The 21,478-nt window shown below is 35.0% G+C and overlaps 1 protein-coding gene across 3 annotated transcripts in view; it reads left to right on the top strand.

Annotated features, from left to right (window-relative positions):
* SK (small conductance calcium-activated potassium channel) overlaps positions 1–21,478 on the top strand; it is a 1,328,561-nt gene that overhangs the window by 1,107,877 nt on the left and 199,206 nt on the right. For 2 of the 3 annotated variants that reach the window (XM_081734013.1, XM_081734016.1), the window contains one exon: positions 17,694–17,774. The exons of the other annotated variant lie outside the window; for it this stretch is intronic. In XM_081734013.1, the coding sequence (XP_081590139.1) occupies positions 17,694–17,774 (81 nt within the window). The remainder of the gene's footprint in view (positions 1–17,693; positions 17,775–21,478) is intronic. 3 annotated transcript variants of the gene reach the window in all.

Below are 21,478 nucleotides of genomic sequence, written 5' to 3'. Positions count from 1 at the left end.
TTTATATTGTTCACTGATAGCAAGTTCACATTATTCACCGATAGTAACTTTACATTATTTTTTTGTTTTATAGTCGAAATTTAGTTCCAGCTCTCTGAATACGTATGTCAAGTTCAATAAATTAACCTTTATTAAACAAGAATATTTTCTTGTTTGTATGCAAAGTACCTATTGAAGAATAAGTTGATCGAGAAGTAAGATGGGATTAAATTTCTTAATAGGAACTTTTCTTATAACTTAGAATATATATACCATAATTTTAATTCAAACTAACATACATTGCATACCTCCCAACGTAGTGAACATATGATCAGAAGTTTATATAACATTCTACTGACTCTCTTAACACTTTTTTTTAAAAAAAATTATTGAAGAAACTTAAACTTATAACTGCACTGTCTATTATTACGCGTACATTACACTCCTATCGTTTCCATAATTGAGTTCCTAACTCTTGTCTTAGAAATGCACGGTTAATGGTCTTCATCGTCTCATATCCCCCATCGTGTTACAGCAACATTTTGCGCAAATCTCCAGTAATACCAAACATACGGAAATTCAAAAGTACTGTAAAGTTCCTCGCTAATATTTCTGAGGCATCAAAATGGATTCTTGGACTTAATACTCCCTGTCAAGCTATGACTAATGGCTTTAAGGAACCCCGCAACATCGTAATGTTATAAAAGGTGAAGGCAGGTTCCTGAACGGTATTTACTGAACATTATCCAGTGTTCTGGAAAAATCTTGTTTATGACTACCAAGCTACAGTCTGTGACATTGATCACTAAAGCACTATGAAGTACAATTGAAATCAGTGACGGTATTTCTAATGAATAAAAATATATTTAGGAACTGCAATCATATATATATAAGCACCATAACAATAAAAATATTATTTTAGAATTCAAATTAGAAGTACCAATAAGTAAACTTATGCAGGGTGTTTCAAAACAACACCGACAACGTTTCGGAGGTGATTCCTGACACTAAAAGACAAAAAGTATAGACCAACCTAGGTGCACAAATGCTTCCTTTCGAAGTTATAGGCTGTCGAAAACATGAAATAATGAACTTTAAAAGTCCATGACTCCAAAACTATGCGACCTACCGTAGTTGGGTCAAGATTTTACTTAGGAACTAATATGTGCGCTATCCAAAAATACATGTTTCAGAATCGTAAGGTACTCACGCAATGATTTTTATAGAGTGAGTTTGGCTACGGGCATATAATTTGAAGTACTCATCAACTAGCTCTATAACAATTGTTGCGGAAGTACCTTGTTGGGAAACGTATTTCAGGTGCTTTAAATTCCTTATAGACTACAAAATGTGTATGTTCACTATGTCTTTCTGCGTGGCCTTACGGTCCACTCGAGCAGCTTGCTGAGCTGAAAACATTACTTTCTCATTTAACATAGCGCATGTTACCGGTGTGGAGCCCAAACGACTGAACAATTGGAAAAATTCCATAATTTAGATTGAAAACTACCTATTTTCTATGACTTTTCTCTCTCCATCTTTTTGTATCTTTACTCATAACGAAGTTATTTTATAGTCCTGTGGATTTGATACATCCGATTATATATATATATATATATATATATATATATATATATATATATATATATATATATAAAATAAAATATGAGGGACGTTGATTATATTCTAACCCTAAAGGTGGCTCAACAATCGTGCGATGACAGAACTTGGTGAAACAATTACATATACATACTCCTCTCTTAGCATTAGAACAAAAATGAAAGGCGCTATCATTTGTAGTTCAGTTTTAGTAAGGTGTAGATATTGATACCCAGCGGGTTGCGAAAGCTGCGAGATAATGATTCTGTGCACAGATCTGCTGTTTCCAAAGCTTTAGACTTAGAATATAATGAACGACCGGCCTCGGGCGCCGAAGTAAGGGGCGCAAAATTTAGTAGGAAAAAAGAAAAGAAAAAAGGGAGAGGAAAAATTACCGAAACATTTTAAAACAGAAGTATTTTTTAATCTAACAGGAAAATGCATGTACATATAAAATGGAAGGGAAAAAGTAACAAAAAGTACTCAATATTAAGGAAAAGCAGGATTTATTTTTGAAAATTTTCTTACGCTTCACACCAACCATGATGGCGCTTAGCGGCTGGTCTGTCGACCTCACTCGTATGTACGGGACTACTGTCGTATACTCTCGACCTGGGCGCTGATTTTCCACGGCACGATACTGAAGTTGCACATGGAGAGAAGTTAATTTTGCCTGTTGCAAGGGAAGCAAAAACCTCTAAAATAGGTACATAAAGCTTTATTTATGAAAATATATCCATGTTATAAGTTTCAGTAAGTCAAAAATAAGATATAGCGGTAATATACGCTGATAAAAGGAGGCAAAGGATCGGTATTATGGTAGAGTATACCATCTGTATGCATGTGTGTCAGGCTGATATACGTTGCTTGTTACATGTTACAGTGACAACTCGTTCCAGCTTTTCTTAATCAATGCATTTAGGGGATAAATCGACAGCAATTGTAGGTAGATTTCGACATGTAGTTCCTTTGTTATAAGGAAAGTCATCAGACAAACACACTACTGTCTAGTTCATCTTAATGTATACATCATAGGTTCACGTTACATAGCAAACACGCTTTCTCAGCTTCTGGGTAATTTAGTCCGGTATAAGCCTAATGGTAAAGTATCTTTGGATTTAGATGAGCACAGTACACGTGGCAAAGAACCTGATGTAGTAAAGAATGCTCTCACTACACAGTACTCAAAATTGTCAACCGTTAATGTATCTTTCTTCCGCAGTTTGAGAAACAATTTCAGCTTATCTTATGGCAACTTTGTTCGTAGGAACCCTGGCAAAATGTTGTGAAAGAAGACTATGAGAAAGTCAGTTTCAGTTGGTAGAAATCAGCCTCTGTTGGATTCTTTGCATATGGATTCCGAAAATGATTCTGTTAAATCGGGATTTTCGATTGATTATTGTTGGTAGCAAACACTGAAAGCAATATGTTGGAAAACAGATATAAAACAAAGTTAGTTTTTAACGAGCTTACATTGTTTCAGTGTTCCATTCGTACTTCAACTTAGGTTGTAATGAATCGCAGCAAAATTTGCAAATAATCCATACGTAGATAGTAGCAACTTTAGAGCTGGTGTTTCATTGCGTTTTATGTTTCTTATACTCCAAAGGTTTGAAGGATTTCATTGTTTGTAGTGTCGACATATCACATTATAAGTGTCGATTTCTCCCGCAAGATTTCCGAAACCTACTAATCCACAGCAGCCCGTTTATATGTTCTTGTACTTTGAAGTATATCCAAGCTAGGGCAAGGATTACTGTCAAGCATTATCGCTTTTGCAGAATAAACTTATCATAGCTTTCAGAGTAGTATTGACTTGTTTCTTAAAGTTTCCCTAAATGACCCTATTTGATATATTTTGACCTACTTCACCTGAACTCAGGAATGCACATTGGCTCAGTAGTAGAGCGTTCACCTCTGATACGTGGGGTCCCTGGTTCGATCCCCGTGCCAAGTGGGCTTTGTGATGAACAAACACTGTGTTCGTGGGTTTTCTCGGGGTTCTCCCGTTTCTTCCCACTTTCTGGAGAGACATCAGTTGTTTGAGGAACTGATATGAAGCGATGTTGATGATCAGATGAATACATTACAGTGTATAACATAAGTTGTCAAATAAGTCTAATAGTTAATTATGGATTATATATTAAGATTAGTTGATAGATAAAGTGTATCTGTACAGGATAACGGAATTGTACTACGTTTATGGCCGGACTAGGAGAGTTAGAAATTGGTTGCTGGGAATTGGTTTACCTCTATTTATTCCACCATTGTATTCAGTTCTCATCATTAATGACAAAAACGTAGGACTAAAACTGAAAGATTTTTTTTTCAACGTGAACTTACCAAATTCGAATCCGAAACCATCAAGCTGTGAATGATAATACTAATTGTACACCTACACTCGGCCAATAAGAAATAAACTTGCTTATTAGAACAAAGGTGGTAAAGACTGAAATGTATTTTCATGCTTAACTCACGAACAATAGAGGTTTCTTTTGGTCATTCGCTCAGAATTACAGAGATATTCACGCTGTTCCTAGAACTCGGAGATTGATCCAGTACCAAGAAATTTGACAGTTTTGTTATACTTAAATAAACTTTTTTTTTTTTTTTTTGAAAAGAAGATAATGAAAGTTGATGGAAAGTGTTCCAACAATGCCGAAACTTTAACTGAAGTTCGCTAGTAACTCAATTAAGTTACTCATTAAGGTAATTTCTTTTCCAGCAGGGCACACCGTTCCTCGAGGCAACTTACAACAACTTGATGCTACGAAACAGTCGTGACGAGATGGGTTGCCTCTCCTATTTTTTTTTCTAATCCACATTTACAAAAGAAAAATAGATAATTCATTCAAACTCTCAATCATGAAATCTGAAATTTTGTTCTTTCTGTGTTAACATTATAATTAATTAAAGATGTTTTATACAGGTGTTATTTAGGTTACATTGCTATTTCTTATTAGTTTCTTAAAAATTGACCTAAATGCAGGGGGTATCAACATGGGTGGAGCTATGGGGGGCATTGCCCCCGACTTTTTGACAAAAAACAAAAATGCTACTTATCCTTCAATTCTGATTTGTATTAACCGTGCCCCCCCCAACAGACAAAAGGCTGCCCCCCCCCAGCAACCAATTCCTAACTCCGCCTATGGGTATCAATCAATCATACAATTTCATAATGCTGGAAATGTAAACGATGTTATGTATATTAACGGAATAGTCTGGCCATAAACGTAGTACAATTCCGTTATCCTGTACATATATACTTTATCTCTCAACTAATCTTAATATATAATCCATAATTAACTATTAGACTTATTTGACAACTTATGTTACACACTGTAATGTAATCATCCGGTCATCAACATCGCTTCATATGAGTTCCTCAAACAACTAATGTCTCGCCTAAATAACCTCATCCGGTAACAGATATTTTCTATCTGATCAAGTCTCTTACATCCTCTCTGAAAAGTACAACAATTCCATTAAGATATTCTATGTGTGTATATCTTACAGTATATTTGCACATAAACTAACATCAGAATATGTATCACAATTCTCGCTCGAGCATAATTAATTATTGAGTAGGATAACTCTCAGTATTTCTATGCTCTAGACTACTACGTGAAACATAGTAGAACGTACACTGGCAAATAGTAGTATTTCTAATACAATTTCTTAATATAATTACAGATGACGTTCAGATTAATAATGCAATCCTCTTGAAATAGAAATATTTTCTAGCAACTCTTTTAGAAAATTCATAGTTTGCTCCATAATTATTATTGCGCAATTATCACGGAGTTGTTTTCTTTTTCCTTTTGTTCTCCTCAAAAGTTCACGCATCTCCTCCAGTGAAATTTTGTGCATTTATGTGGTGGGTGCGGCTTGCCACAACTCGATTATTGTACTGTTTGCCACAACATTTTCATCGTGGATTTATCATAGATCATTGTCGTGAAAATTATTGACATACCTGAGATTATAGGTCCAAAAAAGGCCCATTTAAATAACATGGGGAATTTCTTCATCCCCTCTTTAGACTCCCTAAAAATTAAAAATGTTCACTTTTGGCAATTTTTCTGTCGGTTAGTTCCGGAAAGCTACAATCATGCCAAATTTAATCATTGTAGCCCAACAGGAAGTGCTCAATAACTTTTCAGGTCATATAGTTTTATATTTAACTATATTTTAAACACTCTTTAGTGACAAGAATGTAGTTTAGTTCGAATGAAGTTTAATTGAGAGCGAAAAACGGTTTCCTACAATTGGTTAAGTGTCTCAAGAATGCATTTCTCTACTCGAATATCACTACTACAACCGGAAGTTGTAAACATTTACCACCACTTCCGGTTTCAATGTTAATTGAAAATATATCATGCCATATCCAAACTTCTTAATATAGTGTATGCATAACACTACTTGTTTTTTTTTTCTAATTTAAATGCTTTATCGAATAATGCGGTTTTAATCTATATCTTCTCTCTCGTACCATCAGAAACAAGAATCTTTTCATCCTCAGATTATATCAAACGGGATCTATAAATTTAAAGTTCAACCATTCATTGATCTCAAAAGATCACGCGTGTTTGCCACTTGACAACGAAGAGTCATGCTTACCTTTACCTTTTTAGTTATCATTGTAATCATCATCAAATTTTTCTCAGAGCAAATTATCATTCAACTCTGTAATGTATTACAAGAAAACTATAACATGAATTAAGTATTAGAATGGTTTCATTATCAAATAAACTCTTGATGATAGTAAAAAGGATCCCGCACTACAAGTTTCTATTTCGTCTGATAGATGTCGACTGTTGGGAAATGTTTCCTACCATCTAACGGATGCTAGATGTGTGACATCTAGTACCTTTGATTCAATTGTAGAAAGTGATATATACATAGATACCGTTAAAATCACAGTTGCCTGTGAAAATGTTAAAGGATAAATTTCAATAACGAACTCGGTAGTGATAATTGCTCTAGTTATCTATTCTAAAAAAAAAAAAAAAAAAAAAAAAAAAAAAAAAAAAAAAAAAAAAAAAAAACAGAATTGAAAAATTCAACTTCATTCAAAAGTTATGATGTGGATTCCCGGAGGTATGCCGCTGTTACCCCCTTAAAATGTTGAAGGGAATCACTGTATTAACGATCTCGATCTCGTCTGAAATTATCGCTCTCGCTACGTATTCCGAAAAAAAAAAAAAAAAAACTATTCCGTTCATGAGTTATCGTGTTTAGTAACGGATGGATATAATAACGTTACAATATTATAAATTCCACTTTCGTGACCCTGATAACTATACCACTACTGCTCGTCAACAAGAAGTGATTATTATCAAGATCAAGCAAATATTGTAATGTTAGTAAGACCATTACTCCACATTAAAACTCCTGCAGCAAAACGAATTTTTAAATTATGCTTATTTCAATAGATAGTTATCTCGGCCAAGTTTATTAATGAAGTCAATCCGTTAATATTTTAACGGATAATGGCGACTTACGTTAATCCGTTACTGTACACGATAACTCTTGAACGAAAGTGAATTTTTTCCTTTTTTTAATAGATAGCTAAAGCAATTATCTTTCCTAAGTTCCATAATAAAGTCACTCGTTAATATCTTAACGAATAACGGTAACCGTCCGTTACCCCACACGATAACTCTTGAACAAAAGCGATTTGTTTTGCAATTCATAGCTAGGGCGATTATCGTTCGTTAATAATTAACCCCTTATCATCTTCAAGAGTAAACGGTAGCTTAACAATAACGGTAGCTTAACCCATTTCCCATTTCTACTATTGAACCAAAGTTAACAGAACATCTCGCCAATATATAGCAGCAAACATCCTCAGCAGTTGGCATCTATTGGACGAAATTAAAACTTCTAGTGCGTGATTCTCTTTACTGTGTACCGAAGTTTATTATCATTTGTTACATGTCTCATGAGTGCAATATTTCCTAAATAATTCATGAGACAAGTTAACAAGGACACATTATGCGAAGTTTCTACTTTATTGTTTACAAATACTACATATTGGTATGTATATATCAGTGTTCAAAGGAAAATGTTCATTGGAATTTGCTGTTCGTTGTTTCAAAAGACGAATGAATTAGATAAATATCTCCATTCATTCCTTTCGCTATTTGAGTGAAAATATATTTTCATAGGGTTTTTTTTTTTCATTTTTTCTTAGTTATTCTGAAGACGAATTCATGGAAATAAAACTTCAGAACGAAGAAGTGTTTCGATATAATTAGGCTTGTGCTTTCGATTTGATTCCAGTTATCAGGTAGTCCCTCTCGTGACTATATGGTTAGTTTACGTGTCTTGGCATGGGAGACCCGGGTTCGATTCTTGATGGCAGCTCATACGATTAAATCGCAGATTCACGTCTCATATAACCTCTGTACTGAAAAGAGACATTAAACTACGAAATAAACAACTCACCGACATCGGATTATCGAAATTTCCGTTTTCCGAGTTAAAGTATTGAAACTGTAAAAAAAAAAAAAAAAAAAAAAAAAAAAAAAAAAAAAAAAAAAAAAAACCTCCAATGTCCAGAATTGAAACGCAAAGAATGATCCATTGTAAAGAACCCGACGTGCTTACGTATTGACCAATTTTCCCTTGTGGCATCTGGAATGCCAAGCTTGCATGGTCCTGGGTTTAACTACTCTTCTTGGTAATTGCATAAGAATCCTTCACTCAATATTCACCTTGTAGCTTCCTTTTAACGAATACTTACGGAGACCTTCTTTCATTCTTGAGATGCTGAAGTGTCAAGTGCTAAAGCATTTTACAAGCTCCCATGTGAGAAGTTTCGAAAACGACTTTTCACCTAATGGATTTTTCCAATATTCCTTGTACGTGTTTTGAAACCAGTGAAAAGGCTGCTTTTTCCTTTCACTTTCCCTTACTACAATGGAGAATTGAATCACACAAATAAGAAAAAAAAAAAACTATACACTCTTTGTGCATTTTGATGTTTCTTTCAATATATTTTTTTTATTTTTTCATTTCCATAATAGTATTACAATTAAAGAAATTATTTTATGCTGTATCAACTAACACTTTACGAACAAGCACAATTTCATTGAATCCTACCAATATTGTCTTCTGTACTGTTAATTACACTTTGAGGAAACAATTTATTCCCATTTCAGAAATATATAATATCATAGATCTAATTAAATTATTTAACTAATATGAATATCAGATTCATGGTTTTCAAAGTGAAAAGCATTAAAATAAAAACAGAAAAAAATATATAAAACTAAGAAGAATGCTCCACAATACAGGGTGTTTCCGACAACGTTTGGGAGGTGATTCCTGATTCCAAGATAAGACAAAAAGTGTAGACCAACCTGAGTGCATAAATGCTTCTTTTCGCAGTTATGGGCTGCCGAAAACATGAAAAAATGAAATTCAAAGGCCCATAGCTCCAAAATTATGGGACCAACCGTAGTCGGGTCAAGACTTCACTTAGTAACTAATATGTGCCATATCCAAAAATACATGTTTCAGAATCCTAAGGTTCTCACGCAATAATTTTTATAAAGGGAGTTTCGCTACGGGCATAATTGAAGTAGTCACCATCTACCTCTATAAAAGTTGTTGCGGAAGTACCGGAGGATTCTGAAACTTGGAGATTTGAATAGGACACATACTAGTTCATAAGTAATCTTGACCCGACTACGGTTGGTCCCATAGTTTTGGAGCTATGGACCTTTGAATTTCATTTTTTGATGTCAGGAATCACCTTCTAAACGTAGTCGGAAACAGGTTTTAAAACACCCTGTATAATTGGACTCAAATATGCATCATTAACGAATGGATGCTGTAAAGGACTAACCTACATTAAGTTGTATTAGAAAAATTGACAATCAACGTTCAACGCCGATTAAAATTTCTAGATTCATATACCAACTTCGAACGTATGTCACATAATGTTCACGTTAATAAATAAAATATGTTGATATTCCATCGATGTTTTATTTTACTCAAACAGACGTTTCAGATGTAACTTCTTTATCATCAAAGTTGCACTAATTTACAGACGTTTCCTTCGCGTTGCTGCTTTGATGCTGTTATAGTATCTATTGAATACTACATGCAGAATATGGGCTTGTTTGAGCTCACTTTCCACCATTGCTGTGAATGTTTTTACATATACTTCTACAATAGCCGGATATGATGGCCATGATACATGCCAGAGCACTGCACAATCGTCAAGAATGACAGTTTGATGGATGCTTAATAGAGATCTAGCTGATTTCATTACGGCAAGTTTGTGTTGAAGCACACTTTTCGGGGTTTCTTGCATTTTGCCCTTCTCATTACACAGAACAGTTGAAACGAGCTAATTCATGGTCTAGTACATCATCCACATTAATATCACGAGATGATACTAACAGGCCCATTGTACGAGCACAAATAACACTGTAGTCAATTATCAGTTGAGCCTAACTTCACTGATTTCGTAAACCCTAACATTGTTTTAGTTCTCTTGAAAATACTTTGGTAAAAACTTCCAGGCCATTTACACACAAAGTCAGTCAGCTGCTGTGTTCCCACTTTAACAGCTGTGACGCATCTCGTCCAAGATTCTTTCATACCTTGAATGTACTTTGATAAAATTCAGTTGGCTGATTTTTACTCCCTTGTTTCACACAAGATATGAAGGCTTTGTCACTGTCGCAAGTGTTTTTCTCGAAGGTAGGCCTTCAGACGACCAAACAGGAAGAAATCCGAACTAGCCAAGTCTGGTCTATAGGGACGACTTCCCATCCCATTTTCATGATTTTCTGCTTTGTCCTCATGGCTATGTGACGCTTGGCATTGTCATGATGGAGCTTTATGACCTTACCTTGCAGCATTGATCTCTTGGTCTGTAGAGCATTTCGTACCTTATTCAGTGACAAACAATAACACTTCTTGTTAATTGTGGATCCATGTTCTAAGAAATCTATGAAAATGACACCGCACTGATCCTAGAAAAAGGATTTCATAATTTTCTGGCCTGATCTGGAAATCCTAGGTTTTCTAAATCACTGCAACCAAAGTTGAACACTTGGTGCGATCCAATGTGTAACCCTCATAAACTAGAAACTACATCCTATGAATTGATGTGGCTGATTCATCATCGGATTTGAACATTAATTCGATTTCCGACCTCTGTCGGTTTCTGATGTCTACTTCAGCGTCCGTTGTGATTTACCTGTGAACAACAGGAGACAACAATTATTACCATTTTGAACTCAAAGAACAAAAGTATGTTAACCTAAAATTTCATCGTAATATTGCAAATAATAACAATATTATATCCATCTGTAAAAAACTTATTGAGCGCTAATGTATAATGATATTCTCAATGTGCAAAGTGAAATCGTATGAAACGGTCTGAAGCACTGGCACAAATCCCGGAGGGGTTGAGGGGGATGTGTCCCCTCCAATCTTGGAACTGGAGGGGACTGTCCCCCAATAATCCGATTTGAAACGTATTTTTGGGGGAGAAATGTGATGATTTGTGTCCGATTGCCACGAAGGAAAGTGAGATGAAATTGATATCCCCCCTTCCCAGAATAAGCCTCAAATCTGCCTGCCTCCCAATGTTAAAGACAACTCTGTTCCCCTGATCCCCCACACAGTTGTTTTTCAAGTTGTTCATAAATATTTTGAACATCCCTTAAAAAAGATTATGGGAAGGGTCTTTATGAAGTCAGATTTGCGCCGTTGGTCTGCAGTACCGATTTAAATATATTTAATAGAATGTATAAAATACAGACACTTGAAAATCGCCAAGAGGATACTAATGCTGAAAAAATATAGTACATCGATGTAAGTTTGAGGTGCGAAGAGAGACGAAATGTATTTTGAAATAATTGCGTCCAAGCCTTCAGCCCGCTGCACGCTATAGGTTACAATCGTACTTAATTAAAATCTCTAATTATTTAAATTCAAATAATTTATTTATTTTTAAATTTGCCTACCAGTCACCCCGAATTCTATACCACCTTTTTATGCAGCAGGTAGCGACACTATTACCTTCAGGCAGGTAAGTGAAACCGCACTTAACGACATCTATTATTGTCAGGAACACAATCTGTAAACATTGCACACGTAGTGACATCTATTAGTGTAACAGTATACTATTAGGATTTATCGTTACGCACTGAAGCGTTTGCAGTTTATTAAAATTATAATTTTGCCCCTTACCTTTCTACAGCCAACATTACAAATATCTGAAGCAAGGTTGTATAACATTTCAGGATAGCGTAACGCACAGACTGGCGGGGCTGAGAATACCGGAAAAAGTCACGAAGACATACTGCGAGTCTATTTCTTTCCACTTCAAATATTGTTTATTTTTCCTCTAGAGGAATTACGTTATATGTGCAATCTTCAGCGATTTCGCAAAATTACAAATATTTTTCGAGTTGTTATATATTTAGGGGATTTAAATCAAGCTTTCTTTATTATTATTAATATTATTATTTCATTGTAAAAGGTTTTAGTAAGACCAAAATTAGTGTGTCAGTGTTGAATATGGTTGAAACTGTAGAAGACACTCATTCTCAGGAACTAGAGTAAATACAAGATAGGTTTATCAAGCACCTATGTTAGAAAATCAGATACATTTTACCACATAGGAACAATAAAACTTTATTTAAAAAAAAGTAACTTATTAAAAATTAGACTGGGTTACACGATCGGACACTAGTACAAAACTTTGAAAATAAATTGTCCAGCAACGTTTTGTTTAATGAAATGAAATATTTCAGTTTAACGTTCCACGATTATGCTTTTAGGCTAAGGGAGACGGATGATTAAGGTTAGTGTAAAGGGACAAGTTTTGCAAATAGATGTCACTACAGTCTTCGTACCTCCCCCCATGTATTTTTTACCTTTCAAGAAAATTTACAAATTCTCTTACAAAATTCAACCTAGAGACTTCAGATTTTTAGAAAAGGAACTTCATAATCTATTAAAGGGCCAACTTTTTATTTAGAATTTTCTTCATTGTTGAAACAGTTCCATTGTTAAAAGTTTGGATATCCATTTCAACAATCAAGCCGTTTCAACAATGAAGAAAATTTTAAATAAAAATCGGCGCGGATTATTGCCTTAGATTATGAAGTTCCTTTTCTAAAAATTTGAAGTCTGTAGGTTGAAATTTGTAAGAGAAATCGTGAATTTTCGTAAAAAGGCAAAAAAATGCATGGGAGAGATACGAAGACTGTAGTGCCAGCTATCGGCAAAACTTGTCCCTTTAAACCAACCTTAAGGCAAATGAATGATCATGGAAGAATTTGAAGGGTAAGGGGAAAAAACAAGGAAGGTCCATGTATATGCTTTTTCGGATGCTTTGCCCTATCTGTTGGTGACTCTTGGTTCTATTTGACTGTATATGCCATGCATGCGTAGATGTAGAAATGTCCATATAAAATGGGCAAAAGATTTAACTAACCCTATTCTTCTTACGCGGTTTGCAATGTTAAAACGCCGTTTTCTCGAAAATGCAGTTTTGTGACATTCCTTCTTTTTCCCCCTTACCCTTCATTTGTGGAGTGATAATGTGGGAGGTTGGTAGTACCAGGAGAAAATCCTTGAACACGATGTTGTCCACTATAAACTTACTTGGCAGAGGATCGAAGCAGGGACCCTACTACCACAAGTAAGCGTTGTACCATTGAGCTACCGTGTCCCCCAGGAACTTTTTTCTATTGAAAGTTCCTAATGATAGAATAAGACAGGAAATGAATATGTTAGTAGGAACTGTATAGTCTGTTATCTATGATCGTGGATATTTAGTTACTCCGTTTTAAAGAGATCGGTTTACCAAAACTCCTTTATAAATTTACCTGTTTGTGTGTTCGTCCGTCCGGGAAACAAAAATGTCTCAAGAACTACTCTGATGGATCACCACAAAATTTTGTCATAATTTAGAGGGTTAAAAGTAAAGATTAGAGTTGGCTTTTGGAGGCGATGTTCAAACTAAAAGTGGAGAAATTACTTGTTTTCGGTTTCTCCGTTGCTCAGGATATATAGCAAAAACGGTAATAGAGACAAGCAATGTTCTGCAATCCATAAAGCGTCTTTCATTTCTAATCTAACCTCTCTATTAAAACCGAAAATGGCAGAAATCAACCGGTCACCGTTTAACGCTGATGTAAAGTAAAAAACGCTATAAAGTAGTAATTAATTAATTAAGTGTCCCAAGAATATATTCAGTCTCCACTCTTAATCTTTTTACCAAGACCAGAAATGGTATAAATCTACTGCCATTTTCGGTTTCAATTTTTGGAAATGTATTACGGAGTACAAACCAAACTCCTTCACGTGGGTACACGTAAAACTGCTGCTTGTTAAGGAATTGGTATACCAAAAACTTCTTTATATATTTACACTATTTGTTCATGTGTCCGTCTAGGGGACTCACTATCTTAAGAATTACTTCATGAATGACCATCATGTTGGCCTTAATGGTTCGTAGATGGAACTGCTCCATCCAATTGATCCCAAGATATGGACAATCAAAGCTGGTTCCCCAAATATTCCTATGTGAATAATTATGGTCATTAGCCTTGTTAGCGGGTTAATATAATGCTTAGAATACGAAATACTAAGCTGTCCGTGAAATACAATGTGAAAATGGAACTAAATGACTTTCTACTTGACAAATCTAAAGAATTAACTGTTTTTTTTTTTTTTTTTCAAATATTCATTCATTTTAAAGCGTACTTCATTTAGCTTGTGTTGAAATGAATTAAGCCTAGGCTTCGTAAGATTTCAATTGTCAAGGAATTTGGTGTACCAAAAACAAAACAAAACTTCTTCATGTGGTGTACACTTTTCTTTTTAGAAATGCAAATAGAAATGTTATCAATGTGCTTCTCTTCCACGAGTCATAAAGTTAATTCTTTACTGACTATTTGACTATTAAATAACTCGCACAAAAAGAAAAATCCATAAGTAGAAAATGTCATTTCAGTCACGAATAACGCACTAAACGTCAATCCCGCTTCATTCCCTTCAAAATGACAGACAGAAACCATCTCTGGACTTACAGAAGATCAAAGACTCGAACTTTTTTGCAACTAGACCAGCGATTTAACGTGATTCTCGAGATAAAAGTTAAAGAGGCTGTTTGATTTCGAGAGATGGGTGGTTCCTCGAGTTCTTGTCTGCCTATGAAATGGTTAGGAAACTGATTGTCCAGCCATTACCCATATCTTGAAGATAATGGATAGTACCCTGTCGTGCAGGGACGCTGATCTTCCGAATTCAGTATTAACTGCAATACTGTCTCTGTACGAAGAGACAGTTTCTAATTTAAGGCTTCGCCAAGTAAATTGATAGCACTCTTTCCCACGAACACTAACCCTCATCGGAAAATAGGATGCCAACACCAAAGTCTTCCTGGACAAATTGACCTTGTGTCAATTCGCAGATTCTGACATAGCCTTCACGAAGCTTCTGTATTAATTGTATCTTGAAGAAAATGCAATTTGTAAGTTTCACTGTCTGGTGAGTGTTGCGTTTGCTGATGCCAGATTTGGTGTAAACATATATGATACATTTTAGGAACAACAAGTGCAACAGTTGACATTACCTACTCTGTGGAACTGATCAATAACACCATGTTTTTTGGTGAACTTTGCATTGAACTGTGCTACTTGTGTGGATGAAGGTGTGTCCTGTCCACACTTCAGTTGAACACTGCCCTGTATCCCTGGTGCTGCTGACTCAAAGCGCGGTGTTTGGAATGCGTTGACACGCAACAGTCAATAGCATTTTGTTGTCTTGCTTGCATATTTGTTATACTTATGATGAAAATTATGGATTTGTTTATTTTATATTAGTCTAGCGGAAGTACCTAATGTGGCCTGGCAAGAATGTGATGAAAAATCTAAATAGCCTATAGTCTCTTCCCTATAGTTACCTAATCCGTAGTATGTCAAGTTCACGGTGTGGTTTCAGTTTTCCCAATTCTAAGTAGTCTGCGGGCTCTTCCGTACGTTACATAATAATATGCCAACCAATATGCCTGCTTCAGTTCCCTGTACTTCTAAATAGCCCACGATAGGGATGGGCACGAGTCGAGTCAAAGGTATTTTTCTCGAGTCGAGTTTCGAGCTGAGTCACTGTTTTTGAGGTCGAGTTTCGAGTCGAGTCGAGATTCATACATGGCTCCCTCGTTCAGTTTGTTTTAACTCGTTTTGAAATCATGGCCTGATTAGACTAGAAAGCGAAAGCCACGATAAATGTAAATAGTAAGGTGGAATACTTTCAGTGTTGCTCACGCTCACATCTCGTCTCGTCGATAACGAGACGACAATAGATTTTTATAGCAAAACAGCCTCAAATATCGTAAGCACCAATATAAGTATATACTTGTAGCTTTTACTATCAAGCTGAGACTTACACGATCTAATTTTTTAGCCCAAGCAGAAGCCCAACCCGGATAGTGATGTCAGCTGGCCCGGTTCAACTAAGAGAACAGCTCAAGCCGACTCGGCTGGGATGAGCCATCGACTCGACTCAATTGAGCTGATGACCCTAATCGGGTCGGTTGGGATGAGCCATCGGCTTAGTTCAACTCACCCGGGCTGACGGGCTGGGCCGAGTCGTTTTGAACATGTTTGGCCAGCACCCTATAGCTTGTAACAATTTTTGGCTCGAGCCCGAATACTTGTTTCTCCGGAAATCAAACCCAGAACCTCGTGAATGATGTCCTTGCATCGTAGATTTACGACTACCGAGGTCGGCAGTCAACTATATTTTTAGTATTCAGATACAAACCACCTATCTTTCATGTTTATACATGGTGTTGTTATATAAAATTAATAATAATAATAATAATGATAATAATAATAATAATAATAATAATAATAATAATAATAATAATAATAATAATAATAATAATAATAATAATGTAGTATTATCATTGATAATAATTATATTGTCTGTGTAGAATACTTGAAGTGAGTACTTGAAATTACACACAGGATTTGGCTCGATTTGGCTGAAGTCGAGCTCAAAGATGTCTGTTTCGAGTCGAGCCGAGTTTCAAAGAAAACTCGCTCGAACTTGCTCATGCCCACCTCTGGCCCATGAACACTTCCCTAGTTACCTAAAAGTATGGCAAGCCAACGGTGTGACTTCAACTTTCTATATGCTTCTAATTTTAAATAGTCTACAGTAACTTCTGTCTAGTTGTCAGTAAGCAATTTAACGGTGTGAATTCTAATTTTATTCCTAAGTAGCTTAAGGTTTCTTCCCTATAGTTATCTACAGTTATCAGTAGCCAATCCAACAGTGTGAATTCGAATTCTAATTTTAAATAGATGAAGGTTTCTTCCCTACAGTTACCGAAGAGTATGCTAAGGGAATTGTATATGGTTTGGGATCTGCTTTCCCAATTCTATGATAGTTCTAAGAAGCTTACGATTTCTTTCCGACATTTACCTAGAACTATGCAAACCAACGGTCTCGATTTGTATAGCGGACAAACCTGCATATATTCAGCTGTATACATAAGAAAAATGTTGTACTGTAAAAGGCGAAATTATGTACTTTCTACTAACTAATTAGACAGTAGAGTCAATACTCATTCAACACTCCGAATTACTTTCGTAATTACACTCTGAAGAACTCTTTTAGTATCAGGAACTTTAAATAAAATTGGTAAGATTTTCATCTGCAGGAGCATATTCATGAAATAATATCACCATATAATAGTGTATATACCTGCTGTATTCTATAGTAGAAACTTCTAATGCGCTTAATGCATACTGTATATAAACACCACAAAACGCCTTAATGCTTCAGTTTTGCTTATTATCTGATGTAGTAGCACCCTTACTTTCACTTACTTTTATAGCTTACTTAGGAAAAGCACTTACTAGTATCTTAGAATTGTATATTTTTGGAAAAGAAAGACAAAACCTCTTTTTTTCCTAGATTAAGATGTTAAATATTAGGCTATTTAATAAAAATACAATTAGTGTTCTCTTCTCTTTTTTTGTTTGGGTTCTTGATAGTCTTTTTTATTTTGTTTTTCGCAGGACTAACACTAAATTTGCTTCCATTTCTGTTTCTCTCTTTCGTAGGCTACTCGTGTTGGAAACAGTACAGTGCTGCAAACCTTCAGATGCGCATGCGCAGATTTCTCAGAAAACCCACCGTGCATGGTGAGTTTTTTTAAAAACGGTGTGGGATGACTAACAAAACAAATATATATGACTATTGTACTATAAGTTTGCTTCTAACCAACAAGACAATATATAAGAATACAGTTTAACTACCAATACATTATTTCTATTCTAGTGCACATTATTAGTTAAAATTATCGTTTGTAAACAATATATATATATATATATATATATATATATATATAGCTCTTATTTCAAAGAACTACTACTAGGAAAAATGTCCATGGTTGGATAAATTTCTGCTTGCGTTTCTTTATCATAATTTGAGAATGCTAAACCCAATGAATCTACCATTAAGTAGGGGTAAAAGTGCGGGGGAGCACGAGGTTACGCCGTCCCCCGACCTCCAAAAAATATGTAGAGCATACCCCCAGTTCCTAAAAAAAATACAATGGGCAGAGATAGGCAGGAGGACGGCGTGACATCATGCCGCTAACTACCGCCCCCTATCTTTTCAGATCCACTTTTACCCCTGCCATTAAGCATAGTTTGTCCATTCATGGGGTCAAGAGAAATATGAGCTCAAAGTTAGAATGTTTGAGGTACCGTTTATGCCACACTTTGATACATTTCTAATTGTGCTTTTTATCCTAATTTGAGAATTCTGAATCCAATGGAAATATTTTCAAACATACTTGTCCAGGGAGTCACAAGAAAAATTATTTCAAAATTGGGATTAACAAAAAATTGGTTACTTACCAATAAATTCTTCCATGGTAAAACTAAACACTCTTCATACGTATCATAACAATGAGCTAGTCCCGTCTTCAGTCATGAGGTAACAAGGATAAAAACAAATGAGAGAAAAATAGATGTAAAAACCAGGAATACATACCACAGAATGAATAAATATAACGTAAAAGATGCTAAAATACAACGAACAGAGCACAGAGCGAAAGAATGAGTTGAGTTGAAGAAAGTGCGATGTCTATGTTACGTCACTATTGCTAGATCCAAAATATACATCAAAGACAGGTAAGCAGGTTTTATCAATGCTGCCAAAATCCAGATTTAAGATCGGTTTATATTTGTGAATAAAGAATGATTATTTTATCTCCCATTGTTTCTTGGCTTTTGCTGAACCTATCACATTAGCCTGGTTTATATTTTGTGAATGTTGTTTTAAGTGAAGTGCCAATCCCAACATGTCCTCTTCTTGTGATTTGTTGTGTTTGTGTTGTGTGATGGGACACAAGAAATCACAAGAAGAGGACATGTCTGGATTGGCACTTCACTTAAAACAACATTCACAAAATATAAACCAGGTTAATGTGATAGGTTCAGCAAAAACCAAGAAACAATGGGAGATTAAAAAATCATTCTTTATTCACAAATATAAATCGGCTTTAAATCTGGATTTTGGCAACATTGATAAAATCTGGTTTCCTGTCATATTTTGGATCTAGCAATAGTGACGTAACATAGACATCACACTTTCTTCAACTCAGCTCATTCTTTCGCTCTGTGCTCTGTTCGTTGTATTTTAGCATCTTTTACGTTATATTTATTCATTCTGTGGTATGTATTCCTGGTTTCTACATCTATTTTTCTCTCATTTGTTTTTATCCTTGTTACTTTACCATTGAAGACGGAACTAGCTTGTTGTTACGATACGCGTGGAGAGTGTTTATTTTTCCCCACGGAAGGATTTATTGGTAAGTAAGAAATTTTTTTGTTAATTTGACTCGTCCTCTCATGCACCTACGTAATAATTTTCAAAATTGGGATATTCATATTTGTTTATTTATATCCTAAATTAAAAATTTTTCATATGACACGTCATGGACGCGTATATTTAAAAGTAGTATTGTTGGATTCAGTGTCTTAAAATTAGTACCAAAATTGCAATTAAAAATGGGTCTAAGTGTGAGCACTTTTATTATTGGTATAAGTGATACTTCAAAAATCCCAAATTTAAGGTCATTTTTCTCGATGACCCCATGGACGGTTATATTTGAAAAGAATTTCGTTGGATTCAGCGTTCTCAAAATAGTATTTAAAAACTTATCCAAGCTTTGATACCTTTTACTAGTTAGTTCTTTACGAAATACTTAACATGATAGAATCATGCTTGAATTCTTCTTAGTCCCTCTTTCTTTCTAAACTGACTTAAATGCTAGGTAAATATTAGTTTTACGTTTGAGACAAGAAATATTTTATTTTCAATAAAATTCCTGGTCTGCTGCGTTCTTATTTGAGAGTACTACGAACATATGAGAAGTACTTATTATTTTACAAGTTGCAAAATATATGGCATAGAAGCACAAAAAGAATACCAAAAATCATTTTGCAAATACATATTAGAAATAATTTCTTTACTTTTAATTTGCCATTAGAATATTGTAATTTTATAAAAATACATTTTGTATTTTCTCTTCATAAGTTTCACACCAATGCGTATATACAGGAAGGTATAATTTGTTTTAACAGGCTCTATATTCTTGAGGAATAATGATCTATAGGATGTTTTTAGAAAGGGTTAGTTGTTTTCTATCTTTGGTTTAACTAAGGACTAATTTTCAGAACCACATACTTTGAGGAAAATGCAATATTAAATCTACTCAAGAAGTACTTTATGAAGAAAAAAGTAACGAAAAGAGAGAGAAAAATTCAGTGCCACATAGTGAGGCTGTTCTATATAGATCACGTTTTTATGCTTTTAAAATGATAAATGAAATGAGTCATAAAAAATTTTTTATATTAATTCTTAAAACCAAAAATAAAATCAAAGTAAATCACGATATTTTTTTTTAAATTCTTAGGTAATAGTTTGCTTGTTAATTATCTTTCAGTTGTAAATATGTACTGTCTGTGAAAAGCCTGAATCAAATTAAGGTACTTGCATATTTCAAATGGGTTAATCAATATATTATTTAATCATCGTTTTCTTAGATTTCTCATGTAAATAGATCATATCGTGGATTACTATTTCTATCACTGCAAAATACAAAGTACAAACTATCCAAAATTCAGTTAAGATTGTTATAACTCTTCCATTATATCTGGCACACAGCGTACAATCAGTGGCGGCATAGGGTGGGGCGAGAGGTGTCATCGCTCCGGGCCCCACAAAATGAGGGATCCCGGTCGGTAGATGTATAAGTTATGATTGTGTACGAAAGGGCTCCGATGTCCTTCATGGCCCCGGGCCCCAGCTCGCTTTATGTCGCCACTGCGTACAATTATACTCACAGTTACACACCTTATGCCTTTTCTTTTATCTGGAACTTCGGTATGAATGTACAGATTTAAGTGGAAATTTCAGTAAATTAGTGAGACTAACGTTATTTCTACATTTAAGACAGATTATTTTATTTTACATATCAGTTTTTAAGTTACAGGCAAAAGAAAAGGTATGAAAGTGGTAATTCACTTATTAGCAGCTCCATAGCTTTCATATCTCGTGGTATTTCCCCCATCTTGAATTTCATGGTTTTCTCCCACAAGAAATGTAGTGAAATTTCTAGTTTAATGTTTCAAAACTATGCATTGAGGCTGAGGGAGACGGTGATTATTATAATGATGATAGTGCAATAGTGGAATGAAGAAAGTGGGAGGAAAGGGAGAACCCAAAAAACCTATGCACACGGTATTTGTCCACTACAAAGCCTACTTGGTACGAGTTGGAACCGAGCCAGGACCCCATGCACCGGAGTGGAACGCTTTTCTGATGAGCTACCGGG

The sequence above is a fragment of the Thermobia domestica genome, chromosome 12 (assembly GCF_964235325.1).
Source record: "Thermobia domestica chromosome 12, izTheDome1.hap1.1, whole genome shotgun sequence".
In the NCBI taxonomy this organism is placed as follows: domain Eukaryota; kingdom Metazoa; phylum Arthropoda; class Insecta; order Zygentoma; family Lepismatidae; genus Thermobia; species Thermobia domestica.
This window is presented reverse-complemented; position numbering and strand designations above follow the sequence as displayed.